Source organism: Sander lucioperca, chromosome 16, assembly GCF_008315115.2.
Source record: "Sander lucioperca isolate FBNREF2018 chromosome 16, SLUC_FBN_1.2, whole genome shotgun sequence".
NCBI classification, from domain to species: Eukaryota; Metazoa; Chordata; class Actinopteri; order Perciformes; family Percidae; genus Sander; species Sander lucioperca.
Genome location: NC_050188.1, coordinates 16,998,750 through 17,018,575, shown reverse-complemented (window position 1 = coordinate 17,018,575; position 19,826 = coordinate 16,998,750). Strand labels below are relative to the sequence as shown.

The window sequence follows — 19,826 nt, the reverse complement described above, 5'->3', positions numbered from 1 at the left end:
GGGGGATCACGACAGAGAGAGGGTAGAGGGAAGGGAAGGAATAAAGAGGAGGGAGACATAATGAAGAAGAAAAGAGGGATATTGTGAGTATGTGGTGGCATGGATATAAAAGGAAAGAGATGGAGCGTTCCTTTCGGCAGCCAGTGACCGTTCATTAAGAAGGACGGGCACACAGACAGGCCTGCTGCTGGCAACAGGAGAAGCTTTGGCATGCAGCTTCTCTGCCTGCAAGGGAAACATATATGTGGGTGTATGTGTGGGTATGTGTGTTTGTAGGTCCAGTGCCAGCACGTTAAAATCCAGAAAATATTTTTTTTTGCTTTAGTTGAGTGTTTAACAACACTTTTCTTTCTTTAAACAAAAGCAAAAAAAACTGCTTTTAAAGCCACAATGTAGCTTGGATATAAAGTGTGATCACTGGGTTTGTATCTGTGCTGGAAATGCCTCTCAGTGTGTGTTTCCTCTGCTTGTGTGTTGGTGTCAGCATGTATCCATGTGTGTTCTATCTCCGCAGATTTGTCAGTGTCTATCCCATGACACACTCCCCTCGTTGCGAGTGGAGGAGAGCTCTCGGGGGGCTTTGTCACGCGGCGGTCTGTTCTTTTCCTGAGGCCTGGCGCCCCTCGTTTGATAAATGACACATGTCATTCTGTCAGCCCCTGCCATCCGGACTGGGAGGCCCCGAGCTGATGTATGGCCGCCCAGGCTAAAGGAAATCAGAGTGTTTTGGCAGCACCCTGAGAACATGGCCTCTTATAAGGGGTATGTGTCTGTGTGTTTGTGCCTGTCTGTCTGTGATACACAGTGCATGTTTAATTGTGTGTATGTGCCTATTAGTGAGTGTCTGTGTACATGTGCCTGTGTCTCTGTGTGTGTATGTGTGTCTCTCTCAACCTGTCAGGCAGACGGGCAGAGGGAGACAAATCATTGCCGTGGCCGCCCCAGCTGTTCCCCAAATTTGGTGCGAGGAGGAGAGCAAGGGATAAAATCCTGCCGTTTGAGTTTTAAACGGCTGATGCTTCCCAGAATCCGTAAGGAGGACAAGAGGAGCTGAGCGCGCACACACAACACACACAACACACACACACACAACACACACACACACACACACACACACACACAAATAGGAATCAAGCCAATCCCAGAAGGAAGCAACAGACAGCCGGAGTGGTTTTCTTGAAAACAAATGTGCGTACACACACACGTAAACACACATGCTTCAACATACACATATGTAAACACATGAACACAAATTTTGGACAAGGCGTTTGCACCTTAACCAACATAAAGAGGCTGACAGGCAGAGAAAACTAAACCTTAACCATGTTTACAGAAGTGTTAGACATTAAAAAAAAAAACCTTCGCCACAACTTGATTACCCTTAATCCTAAAACTATTCCAAACCTCACCAGATTTGTTGGTAAGAATTTCTCAAAACGACGTCACTAAACTATCTCCATGGGTTTAGACGATCCTTAAAGCTACACATTTCCCTGGTGGAGGACAGTCCCACCTGGAGGTTATGAACTCTGTATGAACCTGTTTGATTGGGCAGAGCTTCCTCCCCCCTCCTCTCCCACAGAAAAGAAGCGGGAGAAAGAAAAAAAAAACAGCATCATTAAGCTGTGAGTGATGAGTGGCAGCCATGGGTGACATCCTCCCCCTCTCGTTCTCTCTCCTCCACTATCCAACTGCTTTCACTATCTCGCTCTCTTTTTTTCTTCTCCATTGCCTTGATACTTTTCTCTCTCGCTTTATTCACCTCTCTCTCCATCCCTCAACCCCTCAAGTCATTTCTCTTTCACTCCTCTGTTGCTTTGCCTCCTCTTTTTCCACTCCCTCATCCCTACCTCCCTCTCTCCCTTGCCCCCCTCTTTCTTCCCTGGTTCTTTTTTGTCTGCTGTCACTCTTTTCTCTCCTTTTTTTCACCCCTTTATGTCCCTCCTTACACTTACACACACACACACACACACACACACACACACACACACAATAGTGCCTCACTCAGTCCTTTCTAGCTCTCTGGCCCCGGTCATGTAGACACTCAGCTCCTCTATACATAATAGATCCCAAATATCAAAAGGAGGGGTACACATTTTCACCCGCTCAGGATTGTGCCATCAGCACTGCTTCCACAGTAGCTCCACTGTCTGGCACTGCAAGGCTAAAAATGTCTGACTGTAGTTTTAAAATAGTTTTAAGGCTTCCTATGAATATGTGAAAACGTCTTTTTTCAACCAACTTCTATTCCGACAGGCCTGTCCAGTCGTGTGTGTTAATTTCCTGTCCCAAGGAGAGCACTTTTAATGGCTTAGCACAACTTTTTAAGCTCTTAGGTGTTCTGAACTTTTATAATTGAACCTCACGGCACAATGTCATATGTTGTCTTTTTGGAAATAGGATGATAAGTTTTGAGATTTCTCCAACAACCAGGGATGCTCCAAAAGTAGACATCTTTCTAAAATAACTTTAGATGCAAGTGTCCTGGATGAACAATAATGCAGTCTTACAGAATACTTTGTCACTCACAGCGAACACAATCCTTTTTATATTAAATGCAGATTGCTATAAAATGGGTGAGAAAAAAAGCAATTCTTAGATATGTAGTGATTTTATCTTTTTTATCAATCATACAATTCAGCATCAATGCACAAAGTCTGTTTGAAAACTAATTAATGTTCGCCTCTCTCTGGCTGTTATATACCGTGGTGAAGTTACTGGAGGAGAGAGAGTAACGAGATAATTGACTGAACTTGATAAACTTGATGTTAATCAGCGCAAGCAATTCTGCTCCTTGATCTTTTTCAGTTTGACCAAGTTTAATTAACCAATCCTGACATGCACATTCTCCCTCCTGACAAAAGCTTCACCCTGTGCACACAAAAGTATTTACGTAACGGATATTGTCCAGTTCTTCTTGTGAAATAAAGTAACCTGATAAATCAACGTGGTTGTTAATTATGTTGTTGTCATTTTACAGTCGATCCAACCTTTCCAGGCCTACAATGCACCTCCTGCTTCTCACACTGATACGTTATTATGTTTTTTAGATTAGAGCAAAGTCCAGAGCTGGGTTTTTTTCAGAAGGATGCCAGAGACCCCTCAAGCAAGTTCAAAGTTGCACACGTTTCTTTCTCTTGTTGGGTAGAAGGAGGATGGAAATCATACTAACATGTAACCTAAACTTTAACTTATGAATTTGTATACTTCTGCTGTGTTAATATATGATAGTGAAAGTGAATTCATCTGAACGTTTTCCTGATGGATACTAATGTTTATGCCGTTTTAATTAATGTTTTACATATGTATGGAATAAAAAAATGCATTATGATGTATCAAGCCTCTCAAATGTAATATTAATTGTTTTGAAGAAAAAATGCCAAACATTTCCAAGTTCCTGCTTCTTCATTGTGAGGATTTGTAACTTTTCTTAATCTTTTGTGAGAGCAAACTATATTTGGGTTTTGGGCTGTTATTCTGACAAAACAGGCAATTTGATGACATCACATTGGGGATTTAGTAAGATGTGATAGCAATTTTTCAACTTTTTTTCAGAATTTTATAGACCGAACGATTAATTGAATATTTAAGAAAATAATTGGCAGATCAATTGATTATCAAAATAATCTTAAAATTACAACCTTAAATCAAATTGTAGCACACTGAATCACAATCAAGTCAAATGAAATTGTACATTATCAGTATAGTTTTGGTAAATTTAAAGTATATTTCTAGCTGATGGTTGCTGTCCAATGTCGTAAATGTAAATATTGTTACTGAGTCATCACTTCCAACTTCCAGTTCAATGTGTATGGCATAACTTTATCTAGGCTCATTTTCTGTTAAAATTTGACAGCAGTTATTGTTAAACCAGAGAAGTTTAAGTATGAGGCTCCAACTATGAGGCAAGGCAGGGAAGGAATGAAGTGACAAACTGTGAGAAGATGGAGAAAATGTAAAAAACAAAAAGTATGTCACACTCACACCTAGAAATGACGCACACACACTGGGAATGTGTCCATTCTTGGACTTTGAATGTGAGGCCAGACAAATACCAAATATACTGTAAGTATTCTGGAAGATGACAGATATATTACACAGACCTTCACAACAATCAAGCGTTACCCAAAATATAAAGTATGGTAGAAGCAAATAATGGACATAAATGGACCAGTTAGACAGGAACCAGATGCTTTTCATGGCCGATATTTTGCAGTAGGGAGCAAACACAAACAAGCACAAAATGTTCAGTGTATTCTTCACAATTTCAAGTATTTACTTAAGTAAAAGTAGTAATACAATATTGTAAAAAATACTGCAATACAGTAGTCAAAGTACTGCATTCAAAAAGTAACTTCAGTAAAAGTACAAAAATGCCTACAGTAAATATGAAGTGAGAGACAGCAACAGGTTAGCTTAGCTTAGCATAAAGTCTGGAAACAGCTAGCCTGGTGGCTCTGTTCAATGGTAACAAAATCCACCTAATAGCACCTCTAAATCTCAATAATTAACATGTTACATCTCGTTTGTTGTATCCGTATAAAAACTGACGTGTAAAAACAACAATTTGTAGTTTTATAGGGGGTTATGTTATAACTATTTCTTGGCCTGGCACAGTAACTTCCTAGTGTCTCGGCTGATTACCTGGCAACCTCACAGTGACTACAAGACTCCAATTAAGTAACTTGTAACTCCAGCTGTCAGATAAATGTAGTAGAGTAAAAATTACAATACCTTATTCTAAAATGTAGTGAAGTAACAGTATGAAGTAAAAATACTCATGTACATCCGAATTGTACTTAAATAAAGCACTTGAGTAAATGTATTTAGTTAAATTCCACAACTGACTACACCAGACATCATTCATTGTTATAATAACGTCAAAGTTCAATGTTGTACAGACTATCATACAAACATTATTTAAATGTTTTCAGGGTGGTTAGTTTGATGCAGGGGCAGTCCTGTCATTATGTACCATTGAGAGGCAGATGGACCAGAGACAGACAAGTAAACAGGACAGTTGGGTCAGAAAGGTGATCAGAAACAGATGCTCAAGTGGACAGCGAGTTAGACAGACAGAGCTGGTTTCCTGTGCAAGGGACTAAAGGACGAGAGAGACACACTAACAGGGGAGACGTTTGGGTGTACAAGAGGCCTCCTGTTGTTCTCTCTGAGACAGACGACTTAGCGGGACAGAGCTGAGCTTACACCCCCCCTGTGATTGTCACTGTCTGAGACAACACGGCGGCTCAGGAAAGATTTGAGAGGAATTTTTTGGGGGGTAGCATGTGGTGTTATTGAATCGACTGGGATCCAGAGACATATTCCCTTTAAACTGTCCATCAAGCTGACGACTGTTAAGTGATTACTTTGTGTAACCCCGAGCAAATTGTGGTCAATGGTTTTCTTTCAAATGTAAAAGTCAAACAAAACTGAATAGCAACAAAATACACTTTGATTATTTTCCTGAGCAACATGCCTTATGAGAATGGAAATGTCTCTTGTAAAATATGGGACAGTCATATGTTTAGACTTCAAAGAAGATGACAAGACTTAACTGCCCTGTGACCTCTCAGATTTTTACAACTCAGAAGTGCAACTGCAGGATGTCGCTGAAATCAGACTATTGCAAAAAGAGGTTCTTGAGATATGAGAACAAGGCCAGTGGGTATATTACGCTCTCCTTTTCCACTGTCGGGTTCAGGTTCTTGTAACCAGTTCACTGACTCTTGAGCATGGTGCAAGGGAGAGCGATAGATGAGGGCCAGAGACAGGGAGGAAGATGAAAGAAAATATGAGCAGTGTAGAGGAGAATTGAGTCAGTAAGATAGAGATTGATGACAGATAGGAAGATGAGAAAAGGCTTACAGGGAGAGAGAGAAAGAGGGGGCCAGTAATTCCAAAAACAAAGAAAGAGAGAGAGGAAGGGAGGGAGGGAGGGAGGGAGCAGGCTGAGATATAATTTAGATAAAAAGGTGAGGAGAGGATGGCAGTGGCACTAGACCTTCCCCAGCGTCTGCTCTCAAGGAAAAATGTCATCTGTTAACTAGGAGTGTAATGGTACATGTACTTGTACCGGACCGCTTCGGTACAGGACTTTCGGAACGGTACAGGATTTTCGGAACGGTACACAGTATGCAATCTTTAACAGAAATGATTAGGCTTGTTTTGTGTGTGGAACATACTTAAATTCCGAGTTCCCACACAAACATATTAAGTGGCGGACCAAAAGTTTGTTTAGTCTCCGCCCTGCACTTTGAGTGCTTACACACCATGCATCCATGTTACACACAGTATGCTTATACCGGCCAAGCCTCCCGCTAGCCAGCTAACGTCATGGCCAATGTAGAGAAGCCAGAGCTTGAAGACCCTCTGTTGTCATTGAGGTCTCCTGTTTGGGAACACTTCAGTTTCCAGGTGAAATACAAAAACGACAAAAACAAGTGGATAAGACGAAAGTAATGTGCCAACATTGCTCATTAGTGATCGGGAATGTTGCTGGCAACACGTCAAACTTGCTAACTCATTTGAAACGGCACCCTGCAAATGTGAATATCGCTGCAACAAGAAAAAAAATGACTGTAGTGCAAACGCAGCTCCCCTCAGCATTTAAACAGACTTTTGCTGGTAATTCAGATCGGGCCAAAGCATTAACAAATGCTATTGGTGTTTTTATAGCAGCAGATCTACAACCATATTGAGTTGTTGAAAACACAGGTTTTAAACACACGACACGGTGAAGGTGTTTGAGGCCCGGTATGAAATTCCTTCTCGCCCACATTTCAGCCTTAAAGTCTTACCAGCTCTTTATGAACAAGCAAAAACTGCTTTATAAATATACACATACACATATATATATATATATATATATATAGGTTTAAAATCTTTATTTATTGGAAAACTTATTTGTAGTAGTTTGTAGCAGTATTGTATTTATTACTCTATTTTATTTATTACAATTCATTTAAAAGTAAGTTTAAAAAACTGTAAACTGATTATTTACAAAAGTTAATCATAAAACAAGCATATTGTGTTGCTTCTTTACTTTATTTGTTTTTTTCCCTTACTGTACCAAAAATGAACCAAACCGTGACTTCAAAACCGAGGGACGTACCGAACCATGATTTTTGTGTACCGTTACACCCCTACTGTTAACTGTATTCATTCCCAGATGGCTTATCTGCAGTAAATTTGTGTCCAAAAAATGATATTCATTACTTTTCAACCCACCTTATCAGTTAAGTAAACACCCATTTGGGAATAGAAATTTCCGCCCCCTGACTTTCCTCCACTTGCACCGACTGCTGTTTGGATTATGCTGAACCCAGCTTTTATCCATGTGATAAAAACAAGTACCTTTTTTTCTCATGATATACAGTACTGCTTCTTGATAGCACGCTATACATGTAGTACAACCATCTTTAGAGCTATGAGGGGAAACTTTAGCACTAGCTGCTGCTTAGTTTGCATATGTTTGATTAATGTTCTCCTGATGTTTACAGGGGGTTATATTCAAAGCACCAACAGTGCACAGATATCATGTGCATAAATATTCCAGCCCATATCCAGCCTTTGCATTGGCAACCACAGAAAAACAAAAAGAAAATACACTAATTCTATTCGGACGCCTCCAGCCTTTTTAGGGTTTCTTTATAGTTTGGCGTGAAGAATTGATGCAACTCTATTACAAAGTTTTCACTTTCCTGTTGAAAAGTGAACTTTAATGGAATTTCTGCTGAGATACAATATTCAGCCAAAGAGTACTGCAGTAGTTAGTGCCTTGAAATGACTCATATTTCTGTTCGCTATACAGTTTCTACAATTGTTTCAAGCCTCCCTGCAAATTGTAGATATTGTTAGCATGTTAGCATCCCCTTTTGAAATCAGTAAGAATTAATTAGCTTTAAGTTAAAGAATTGAAGTAAATAAATCAAAAGTTGAGATGAAACTAGGGATGCTAGGTTTACTAGGGGTCCAACTTCTTCTCTCTTGATACTATTGATGAGGAAACTGTATTTTAATGTGGATTTGTCACACCTGGCAAATAACTGATCTGCTTATTTAGGTCAGTATAGGCCCCAATATGGAACAGATTGGTGCATTCGTAACTTAAACATCATGCTGTTTTATTCAAGGGCATTAGTCCATGTCCATGACCTTCCACTTCAGGGATTGCTCCGTTGCTGCCGGAAATTTTGCCGTATGTTCTTCTTTTCGGCTGGTTGTCCGTTACCTTAAGTTTTCTTTGTGTTGGAATTTTAAACTCCGGTCGATTTCTGAGGACTATAGTTAACTGCTCCTAAAAATTGAGACAGCTAGCTAGACTATCTTTCGAATCTGAGTTTTCTGCTAAAACAACTTTTGAACATTCCACACAACGTTCCACAAAAACAAGTTCTGTCCTGAGGATATTTTGCAGCGGCACCGGGGCTCCTTAACCCACAAGGTGACAATTAGGTGGTCTCGACTGAATACAAATTGTGTATTACTGTAGCAGTCATATGACAATTTAGTGGTGAAAGTGGTTTCTGTAACCAGACTTGGTAAATTTAAAACATAATTTAACTGTCCTTAAAAGATAAAAGTTCAAGGACTAAACTTTGACAATCAAGAAGGAAATGTATGATTCTTTTTGTTGTGTACTTAGCTCTAAGGATACAATATATATTTACCTGGCAACAGCAAAGCAAGTGTATGTATCGCGTGCATGTCTGCAGTATAGCACAGGTGTATAATCAGCGCGTAATAACAAAGTGGGAGTTGCTGCCCCACTGTAAATCAATGGGCAAAATAATTGCTAATACAATGGTTATCGATTAGCGTGCCCGCCATGCTCTCATTTTCTGGGGCGACCGTGGCTAAGCGCTAAAGCAGTGACAAGGGTAAAGTGTTATTTCTCAAAAAGTCACACAGACAGACAGCTGGGCAGGAAAAAAATGACTACAGTGCCTCGACAGTAATTCTTAATTGACACCTGTCAAAGCAATGGCAGCAGTCACAGCTGCTGCAGGAGAACGTCTAACCAAGTCCTGTTCATCTGTCACTTTTAATACCTTTTCTTCAGAGACCTTCTTTCTCTCTGTTGTCTTCTTCCCCTCACCCACACCCTCTCTTACCCACCCTGCTTCAACCTAGATGTTCAAGGTTGGTTAACAGAAGCAGCATAACTTCAGGGCTGGGTCGCACAGGGCCTCCGGTGGCAACTCACTAACCTTAACACATGGTTTTTTAATGTTTACTTTGTGAATCAAAGGCACTTTTCCAGTCTCAGCTTTTGACTCAAGTATCAGCAATACGGGGGAGCAAAAGATTCAACAAAAACGAGTACCAAGAGTAATTTAAACTTCACCGCACCTGCTATGGTGGCCATGTATCTCCAGTCTTATCTCTAGCATGATCACCATGATTACTGCAACAGGCGCCGCTTCAGTGGCAATTTATAATACATCAAGTGTAGCACAAAAAAAGGAAAAGAAAAAAGGATGCAGAGTAATTTCTGAGCTCACCCGAGTAAAATGCTGAAAACAAATATCCGAATCAGGGCTGAGTCTTTTTGGCTTTGGACAAATTAGATTACAGCAGACAACACTGGCTAACTTTGTCTCTCCAATAGCGGCATCTGTCTGTCCGACAGAGCATCAATCATGCAAGGACACACAATACATACAGATACTCTGGTGTAACATTACAGTACTTAGATGACAGACATACAAGACTGCTGTATTGCAAAGGAAATATGGGAAAACAACAGAACACACACAGAAAGCGCACACACTAGACTTGAGACTCCCCTGAGTACACACTGACCTCTAAGTGTACCCTGGACCTCCCGTCTTCTTGCCTTAAATCATCACTTCCCATTTTTCTCTTTCTTTTCTGCATATTTCTTTCCTTTTCCCACACGTTTCTTTTGTGTGATTCTAAAACAGCTTGAATTATCAGAGAAACTGTCAGATAAATGTTTGAGTGAAGAAGCAATCGCAGCTGGCCCACTTTTGGTGTCTGATTGCCCACAATCCTTTGCTGCTTTGCCAAAGTTTACAGAAATAGTGAGACTATTCCAAAGTGTGCAGCTTCAAGCATATTTTGAGTTGCCTAAAGTTGAGTCTAAAAACTTGAACTCTTACTTGTTTCACATGTGTAACATAAAGAACTGTTCAAAATAGAGCTGCAGCGATTAGTCAATATTTTGATGATCGCATAATCGTTTGTAATTTTTTTTAAGCAAAGATGCCAAATATTTGTTGTTTTCAGTCTCTTAAATGTGATGTGATGCCTTTTTTTGTCATACATAACGGTAAACTGAATATATATATACAAAACAAGACCTCTGGCTTCGTGAAATTTTTAACAGGCATTTAACTACCTTCTGACATTCTATGGACAAAATGATATTCAATTAATCGAGAAAATAATTGGCAGATTAATTGATAATGCAATAAATTGTTAGTTGCAGCCCTATCCATGAATCATGATGGCCAGGATGAAGGCCCACAGTTGCATATGATTTGTGAAATCCATATGTTTGTGTTGGATACAAGGGTGAATAAGATTGCTGCTAATGTAAACGTATGAAGCAATCAATAGAATTTATTTTTATAAACTGTGCCTGTGATTTCACCCTCTTCTCCTTTCACCCAACTGACAATTTTACTTAATCAGTAGCAAAACTTTGTGTGTGTGTGCTTCACAATAACCAGTAACCGGAGCTCTAAAGCCCTCAAGGATAAGTCATGTGAATAAGTTCATTCTTGTTATTATTCCTGTTCTTATTATTTTACATCCCCACTGTACATTGTGGCTTTTGTTGTGCAGCTGTTTTGACTCAGAGCCAAGATATCTTTGCGAATGGAAAACAGATGCACTAAAAATCACAGACAATAAATACATGCAGGATGTGTTTAAGAGTGAGGATGCTAGTGAGTTTTATTCCTGTAAAAAATGACCTTGTTTTCTTGACTTCTTTGTCAAAGCTCCTTGTGTCATGCTTGAGTGAAAATCCAGGTTTTCCTGCTTCCTCTGAACCTCATTAAGCTCTGGGATAGTTTTACCATTGCGGCTGCAGCCCTGAATGCCTTTACATCGTCACCCTGCTGGCGAGCCTAATTCCCACATATTTTCAATCCGACCCTCTCTTTTCCATAAGAGCAGTCATCGATCTTCATTTGTCACTTAACCTCTACGAAGATGAGGACAGAGAGTGTAGTTGTGCTAGTGTGCATATTAGTGTGCGTCTTTGATTTCCTGAAGGCCTACTGGCTCTGACACCACATGCAAATGAAACTGCGGGTGTAGCGGCGTGTGGGATAGCAAATATATCCACTGACTCCTTCAGTCAATGTCACTTGATAATGACACTTTACATACACTGCCTTATCACAGGATCAGAATATTTCTACATTCATACACACACACACACGCAGGCTTGTGCAAACTGCTCGTCTTGCTCAGTGACTCGTACACACACAAACACACCGACGTGCTCGGTTCTCATCTACAGACTTTTCACTTCAAAAAAGTTGTTTTCACAGTGCAGCTTCAACTCCTGACAAATGTCATTAAATACTTTATCCTAAACATCCTGATAAAACCAACACGAGGTTCCAAGGCGATGGCTTCTTAGTTGACAGGTGCCGTGAGCAAAATTTCTGCAGAGGAAATACAATGCAAAATAACAACAACAACAAAATATATTAATGCTGCTCGGCTTAGAACTTTGTTCCTGTTCTGTCAAACAAACCAAAAAGCTGTTACTAGAAAGATCAGAGGGAAAGGCAAAGTATTAAGAAAATCTTTCACATTCAATGGGAGCCACATATGTTCAGCTATTCTTTTAACTTTTTTAAACTACCTGCACTGCATAAACTGTACTGACTATTTACAGTGTACTAAGCATAAGTGTACATCCAGACTTGAGACTACAACCATTTATAAACTCGTTATAGGGCGGTTTGTGTCCAGCACGGTTTTGGCTTTACAAGTCACAAATTTCGGTTTGTCACGTCACACTGCAAGCAACCTCTGCTGTTGAGTGTACACTGGAACAACTGGGGGTGTGTGTATGAGAAGTGGCTAACACCCAGTGGATTATATCAAGGCAGCTTGCAGACTTGACACCTTGCCGAATTTGTAAGCATTAATCGGCGGGCCCCTGTCACTGAACCGTCAGCTACCTGGATAATTAGGGACCGCGGCTAACGATGCCGTCGGGAAGAAGGGAAGCTCAACTTCTCCCCCACCCACGAGTCATAATTAAGAGACTCCTTTTGCATTGAGGTAGTGATAGTGGCAGTAAAGGGGGGGATCTGTTTAAGCAGTCGCTGATATCAGTGGAGAAGCTCACAAGGCAAGTTACTGTCTGTGCATCCTGTTCAGTGTGTATGTCATTGTGTCTACAATATGGACAAATGTTGCAGAGCGCTTTAATTAAACACATGCTGAGCTAAGCTATACAGACAGATCATTAAAATGCAGCACTGAAGTCCGTTTATTGGAGACACTGAATCATATATGATTTATGTTTAGAGTGCTAAACTTTTTAATTAATGACATCAGTGTGTGAGTGGCCGAAACCTAGCCAGTTGCCTAACATTTCTATCAAGAGGAGACAAAGGCAAACTAATTACGGTCCTCGGCTATAAAGGAACACATTTTCACACGGTCATGTTTGACAGTATCACAGCATGTCACTTTCTCTCCCTTCATGACCCGTACTAATTCTGTCAGTGTAAAAGCTGCTCTCTCTGCTCTCAGTGGAGATAAGAATCCAGCACAGGATCAAATATTTCCAAACTGACACGTCTAAGAGTGAAAGGAAACTGAGTGGATTTCAGATTCCCTTCCTAATTCAACCAAAGAACAGTGAGTATAAAGACATCAATCCCATACATTTATGGACCTGTATCCCAGTCCATCCCACTGTGGATTGGACACTAACAGTTTGCCCCGCCTCTTCCTGTGTCTCCGTTAAACTAAATGTTGTGCAGGATCGGTAATAAAAAATGATATTTTCTTCCAGGTAGACCTTTTTAGCTTCTGAGGAATAAATTCAACACAGTGTCGCACTGTAATCACACTGACGTGTTGAATGATTAGTTGACAGATTCATTACTTAGAGTGACAGTGTTTGATATAAGATATTGTGGCTGGCAAACTTAAAGCGAGAGCAGACGTGCAGCAATACCATTCATTTCCCAACAGCAATCAAAACTGTGACCTCAGTATCATGGCATATACAGAATTATGGCTTCTTTGTATATCTTGTATCCAATACAAACTAAACTAATTACTGCTTATCTAGCTGTAATATGTACATTATGTTGTTATATTTAAATATGCTAATGCTACTGATGCAAACAGTCAGATATCATGCACGGTTTTCTTTAAACAGCAATAAAAATAGGTGCTGATTACTGCAGTTACGATTGTTTGTTATTGATCGATTAGTCTCTAAAACGTTAGAAAATACTGACAAATTACACTTAAAAGTTCCCACATCCCAAGGTAATGTATTCAACTGGTTTGTTTTGTCCGACCAACATTCCAAAAAACAATTATATACATTTTACGATGATATTAAACGCAGCAAAAACTCCCATCTGAGGAGCTAGAAGCAAAGAATGTTTGGCTTTTTGTTTACGTGATCATTGATGTAAACAATCAAAAACAAAATGGTTGCCGATTCATTTTCTGTGGATCGATTTATCGTTTCAGCGCTAACTTTGATTGCACATAATCAAAGGCAATACTGGCACAATAGCCTTAGCTTTACACTTTGTTGTTGCTGTCTTATCCTGGAATGGTCAACATGAGAATTCATCCAAGACAGAGAAACAAAACTCGCTCTGATTCGCAGCCCCAATACTGTTTGTCTTTCTAAATTTCACTACTACTACATTTTAATTCTCATCATATTTACATGATATCACTACATTGTTTACCTAAAGGTCCTATGAGAACTCACAACACAACAGCACTTCAGTGAGAGGAGACAGAAAAAAAACTGAAAATGACGACAAATGACTGCAGCAAAAGTCTCTGCTGCTCAAATTGCACTGCACTGAACTCAACTGCCAAAACTAACAGATGCAGTAATGTCGTTCCAAATGAAAGAACACTGATGTATTGTCACTGGTCATAAACTAGATAGGGTACAGCACCATTACAGGGTTTGAAATCCTCACTGTGACTGATGAAACAGAGCCTATTTGAAATGGCATACAAAGAGCCATTACAAACCTCTCTCTCTCTCCCTCCCTCCCTCCCTCCCTCTTTCTCTCCCTCTCTCTGAGGAGCATATGCAACATTTTGTTTTGTCTTAGTGCAACGCCAAAGTGACAAATCCAGGTTGTGGAAATATCTGGTAATGTATCGTAAAAAATAGCCTGTGTTTAAAGATGTGTACACCAATTCACTGAAGAAGCAGTCACACACACACACACACACACACACACACACACACACTTCAGTAGAGGTGTTAAAGTTTTTGGATTGACCATATGTCATGCACTGGAAATAACAGAGACAAAGCCTGCCAAGCTGGGATTGACCATTACTGCCTGTGATGTATGTGTCTGTCACAAAACAGACAATTAAATCAATATTCAAAAGCTGAGCCAGAATGGGGCCACTTCAGAGCTCGGCTGAGTGACCAGAAGAGGCTGGAACACAGGAAACACTTTCTTTTTTGTATGCTCTCTTTTGGGGATTTCACTACTATTTGTGGCGGAGGTATAAACCGACACTATTCACTTTCAGGCTTGTTCTTCAAACACATTTCTCTCTATCCATCACTAAAGCCTGGCGTCAATTAGAAATTACAGCCCCACTGAGTTCAAAGTCTTTCTGTCACAACCTTGATTAAGTCTGCTTAACCTCACATTTCCACCGCCTGCTTAACATTCTACAGCTGTTTTATTCGGCTTTGGTCATTACTGCACTACTTCAAAGGCTCCTCTTTTCTCCCCGTCATTTGAAAATGCATGTCAATCACACACATCGCCCAGGGACATCAAATGGATTCAGGCAAACATGCGATTCTCTCTCAGAACAGTTCATGTCTGGTCAACTTAACGACAACATGTAGGCATGACTGTCAAACGGCAATACGTAGGTGCCCAAACAGTGGCATAGCATTTCTATGAAAATTAGTAATTATTTGCTTTAGCTTACGCCCTTTTTCTAAGAAAACATAACAAAATAATGCCTGTTAAATTAAAATGTGTGCTTACCTTTTACCTCTTTAGGTACTTAATATGGCAGATGCTCATCTAAAACACACCTAAATACTTAAATTTACATTTATTTTAAGCAAGTTTTTGGTACCAAATAGTGATTGCATATACAGATGTATATAATGTTGTTGTTGCAGCCTGCCTCATAAACATTTATGAGAGATTTACAACACTTCCTATTTCTAAGATTTGAACACAGAGGTCAGGTCAAGAGCGTGAAGTGACCATTAGAGGTAACCTCCCCACTTCACGCTGCAGTTTTGGGGCTATTTCTGTATGAGATGCTTCTCTGTGATCTCGCAACGCCCCAGCACCCGTCCTCCCTTGTTCCCTCCCCCTTGGGTATTAATCGCAAAGCATTTATCCCGGTTGAGAACTTTTCTTTCAATTTGTCTTTTCTTTGCTCCTCGGCGGGGGCAAAAAGTTATCCTTTGAGGGAGTCCAGTTGCCGGGGCGCATGCGTGTCTCTATGGTGAATGATTTACTGATGTTTATCAGGACTGAATAGATCAAAGGCAGTCGCATGACAGGCGATCAATCAAGCATCAAATCAAGGATGGCAATCCCAGAGCGGAACGCTGAAAATACACTTTTCTTTCTCTCTCTTTTTTTTTCTCGCTTGCTTTCTTTTCTTTCTTTCTTTTTTTACTGGCATCAACACATCAAACACGTTAGCCTGTAAAAATGAGATAAGACGAGCTTTGTTTGGAGAACTTGGATGCTGGCAACCTAGTGGACGATCAGCTTTAAAGCGTTGAAACTGAAGTGCAGCTGAGCGCATTCATTTCTCAAGAGGCAGAATTGGCATCGAAGCGTGGCTGCCTAAATGAATCAATACTGTTGCCAGTCAAACACGCCTTATATACTGTTTAGATGTTGGTAAACTATGCATAATGACATTCTGCTTTGCCCAACAATGAATGCACATAGCCTACTGACTATAGGCTACTACTATAAGAGGTCCTGCTGTCCTTGTACTGTGTCCTGCATATGGCCTATACGCTGCTGTTTAAACTTGTCTGCACACCGAGTCTAATTCCTGGCTGGCTATCGTAACTGTGGGAAGAATAAAGTGCGTGTGCTTGTGATCAGGGGGTGTTTGTTTGAAGAGCCGGGGCTTACCTGCTGACCGCCGCGGTGCTTGCTGCTTTCTCCTCGGCATGCTGCTGCAAGACTTTCCGCTTGACTTTTCATGCAGAGATCAAAATAGCTGACAGGCTGGAGAGGAAACCAAGGGTGGAAATCAAAGCCAGAAGCGTTTCCTCACTTCTTCAGCGGGATGTTAGAATTAAAGTGTAGATCCCTCGCAGGGTGAAGCAGTCTCTTTTTTTTTCTTTCTTTCTTTTTTTACCGAAGTGGAGGTTTAATCTCTACTGATCATTTTATAATCGATATGTCCGGCGAGAAAACGAAGATTACAAATCATGTAAAGCAAAAAGGGGGCTCGTCCGTTAACTTCTGCCGATCACAGAAAGTCATCGCAGGCTGGCTCGGCGAAAAACTGGCGGAAAGCTCCGTGCGGATCTCAGTCTATCGAGTGGGGATATATACGGGAGCTCTTCGCCGCGTTTCCATCAACACCCCTCAATGGAATATTTCATACCTCTATTCAGAGCAAAAGTGAAGAAAACGGAGCTCCTCGTCTTGCGTTTTAACTCACTCGGCGGTAGAGACGGGTCCAAACTGCGCTGTAGTGTTTCGCTCCCTCCGTCAGACCAAGTGCCAGCTCCGGGCTCCAATCTCCGCTACAGTCTTTGGGATGAAATCAGGAAAAAGAGAGGAAAGAGTAACACGTTAGCCGGGCTGGGTGTGTGTCAATCAGTCAAGTGTGCGCGCGGAGAAAGCCCGCAGCAATCAGCTCACACCCCGTCTCCCTGAAAACACCCCTTGGATAAGGAAATACTCACATATAGGCTACGCTGTCCGTCCGATTGTCAACACGGACACTTCACGAATTTCTCAGAAAGTCATCCCAAAACACAACGAGCAGGCCCGCCCTCTGAGCCGCAGACTGTGAGATACTGTTGTTATTGTTTCCTGCTTTTTATTTGTTTTTATTTATTCTAACGAGCGTCCCTGGATATTCTCCGCAGTGCAATGTGCGCACATTGGTGATGCGCGGTGCGTTCAGACAGCTCCCACTGATAGACAGACACATCCAGCTGCCTTTCCGGCCTCTCCTTTACTCCACCCCTCCACAAGCGTCACCCTGACAGTCAGAGCCCACCTGTCAATCTGCTGCTCTAATTGTTCACTGGGATGGCTTTCATTTCAACGCCTTTCCGCACATATAGGCTACTACAGGAGAAGCGCGTCCTGTTCGTGAACGTGCAAGTGGCCGATTTGTAAACTTGCACTCAAACAAATGAATGAGAGGTGCCTCAAAAAGTTGACGTGCAGCCTGTGTGTGTGAGAGAGAATAATTTCTACAATCAAAATCAGATTTGGTTTAGTCACTGCTGCTATTTCACAGTCAGTTAAGATATAGTAGGCCTATCAGGTGAGGACTGCATCATATTTTTCATCGGCAATACAAATCCTGCCGTTTTAATTTGCAAAAAATATATACAAATAAACAAATAAAATGTCCACATATAATCGCTAAAATCATCAATAAACCTTTTAGACTATGTTGATGGACACGAGGATAATCTTTGCTACAACTAAGCACAGCGAAATTAGGCCTGACTGATTATTGGGATTATACCCTGAAACACCAATCACTAATAATTCATGTAAAACTGTTTAAACTGTGAAAACACAATTCACTCAGGCACATAAAGTAAGAAAATCCGTAGTTTCACTCAGACAGTTTAAGTGTGCAGTGCAGATCAGCTCTTAGCTGTGCTTCAAAGTTTGCTAAAATGTGGAGCTTTTCGGTGACCTCTTTAGCGGGACAAAGGAGGCTGCAGATCGATTCGTTACACCTTTTTAGCGAGGCTTGTGGTTAAGGGGAGGGGCTCTGAATCCACAAGAGGCTCCATTAATAGCCTACACTCCATCCTAACTATTATCCACCATAAAGTGTTTATAAAGGGCACACAAGTTGGCTAATGTTATCTCAAATGAGACAGCATGATTTATCCGTTTACTACTGGAGAGGATAGTGAAGAAGATAGAAAAGAAACAAGTCTAAAGTTTGTTTTTATTACTGAATGATAGAATCACAGCATAACTCGGATGGCATAAGAGCTGGCTCAGTTTAGACTGGATGCGCTCTTCTTCCGTTTGCGGCCAGCCATACGACTTTATAGGACATCATCCACCCAGTTACACCGGCTCCAGTCCGGGCTACGACCGAAGGTTTGGACAGGATCATTTTCAAAAAAACTGGATTACAACTTTCTGCAACACGTTCTGGTTTAACTGATTCTGGTGAGTTTCTGAATTTCACCCATCCAACGTCCCTCACGTTTTCTCAGTATACATGCAACAAACAGCCGGGTGTCTCCTCAGCAGTGAAGCCGTTTTGTGAACATTTCTGCGTCTTTACGCTTTTTGAGCCACTGCCTGGTTGCAAAAACTGATCAACTGCGCAGAGAGGATGTCTGAGGTCGTCTATTATGTGGTAAAAGAAATACCAAGTACCGCCCCAACATCTGTCTATCCCTGTCTGTCAACGCGGGCTGCCCGCTGATTGATGGAGCCGACTTACGTCACTATTATTTCCATTCCGGTCGACAGACAGACAGACAGACGAGCTGCAGATAATACATTATTGTAATTGTACTGGAGATGCTTTACACTAATTTAAAATGTACTTTTTCAGACTGATCACATTGAAAACCTGATCGTATATAAACACGAAACCCATGCAAGGTTTCATTTTAATGCCTTATTTTGCAGCCTATGCTGGCTTCCTTAAAATAATTGTAAATACTGTTGTTGGATATAAAGTAAAATGCTTTGCTTTTCTGTGAGGCAAACTCATGCAGTGTGACTATGCAGTGCAGGACTATGTTCAGAAAGGTATTGGGAAATGTTGAGGTCAGTGACTAAACACTGAGAACAACATGAAGCTTCTGTCAGAATATACAATATAAACTATAGACCATATTAATGTAGTTATTTTTACTTTGTTGGTGTTAATTTAGTGAGTAGGGCATCCTTTCTTGTTTTAAAGGTTGCATTAGGGAGCAGTGTCACAGTAGAGGAATCACAGCAGAGAAGCTTGTGCAGGATCTGATCCTGGGCCAGCAGGGGGGGACATGTGGTTCAAGAGGCAGGGGTAGTAACCATCTGTGCATTGAAATATCTGCATGAGCAGGACTTATTCAGAACGAGAGCACGTTCAAGTTAAACATTTTCATGTTTCATGTTAAAATGACAAAGTTTTATGTTATTACGAACAAATTTTCTGTCTGTAGTAGTATACATTTGTTTCACAGTGTCTTTCTCTTCCTTTCATAGTATCTTGCTTGTTTCTTTCTTTTCTTCTTTGTCCCTCGTCTCTTTAGACGGCACATATACAACTACTGTGAAAGCCCAACATTTTTATTTCCACAAATGTCATTTGATGTGTATTTGTGTGTATCAGTTGGGGTTTTATTTTAAAAGAATTTACTAAATACTCATCCCTGAAAGTCACAGAAA

At 40.7% G+C, this 19,826-nt stretch overlaps 1 protein-coding gene across 1 annotated transcript in view; it reads right to left on the bottom strand.

Annotated features, from left to right (window-relative positions):
* tshz1 (teashirt zinc finger homeobox 1) overlaps positions 1-17,395 on the bottom strand; it is a 30,897-nt gene extending 13,502 nt beyond the window's left edge. Inside the window, exons 1-2 of the mRNA XM_031296182.2 lie at positions 17,141-17,395; positions 16,356-16,985 (exon numbers count right to left, since the gene is read on the bottom strand). Of these exons, the coding sequence (XP_031152042.1) occupies positions 16,356-16,395 (40 nt within the window). The 5' untranslated portion in view covers positions 16,396-16,985; positions 17,141-17,395. The remainder of the gene's footprint in view (positions 1-16,355; positions 16,986-17,140) is intronic.
* Between the last annotated feature and the right edge of the window lie 2,431 nt (positions 17,396-19,826).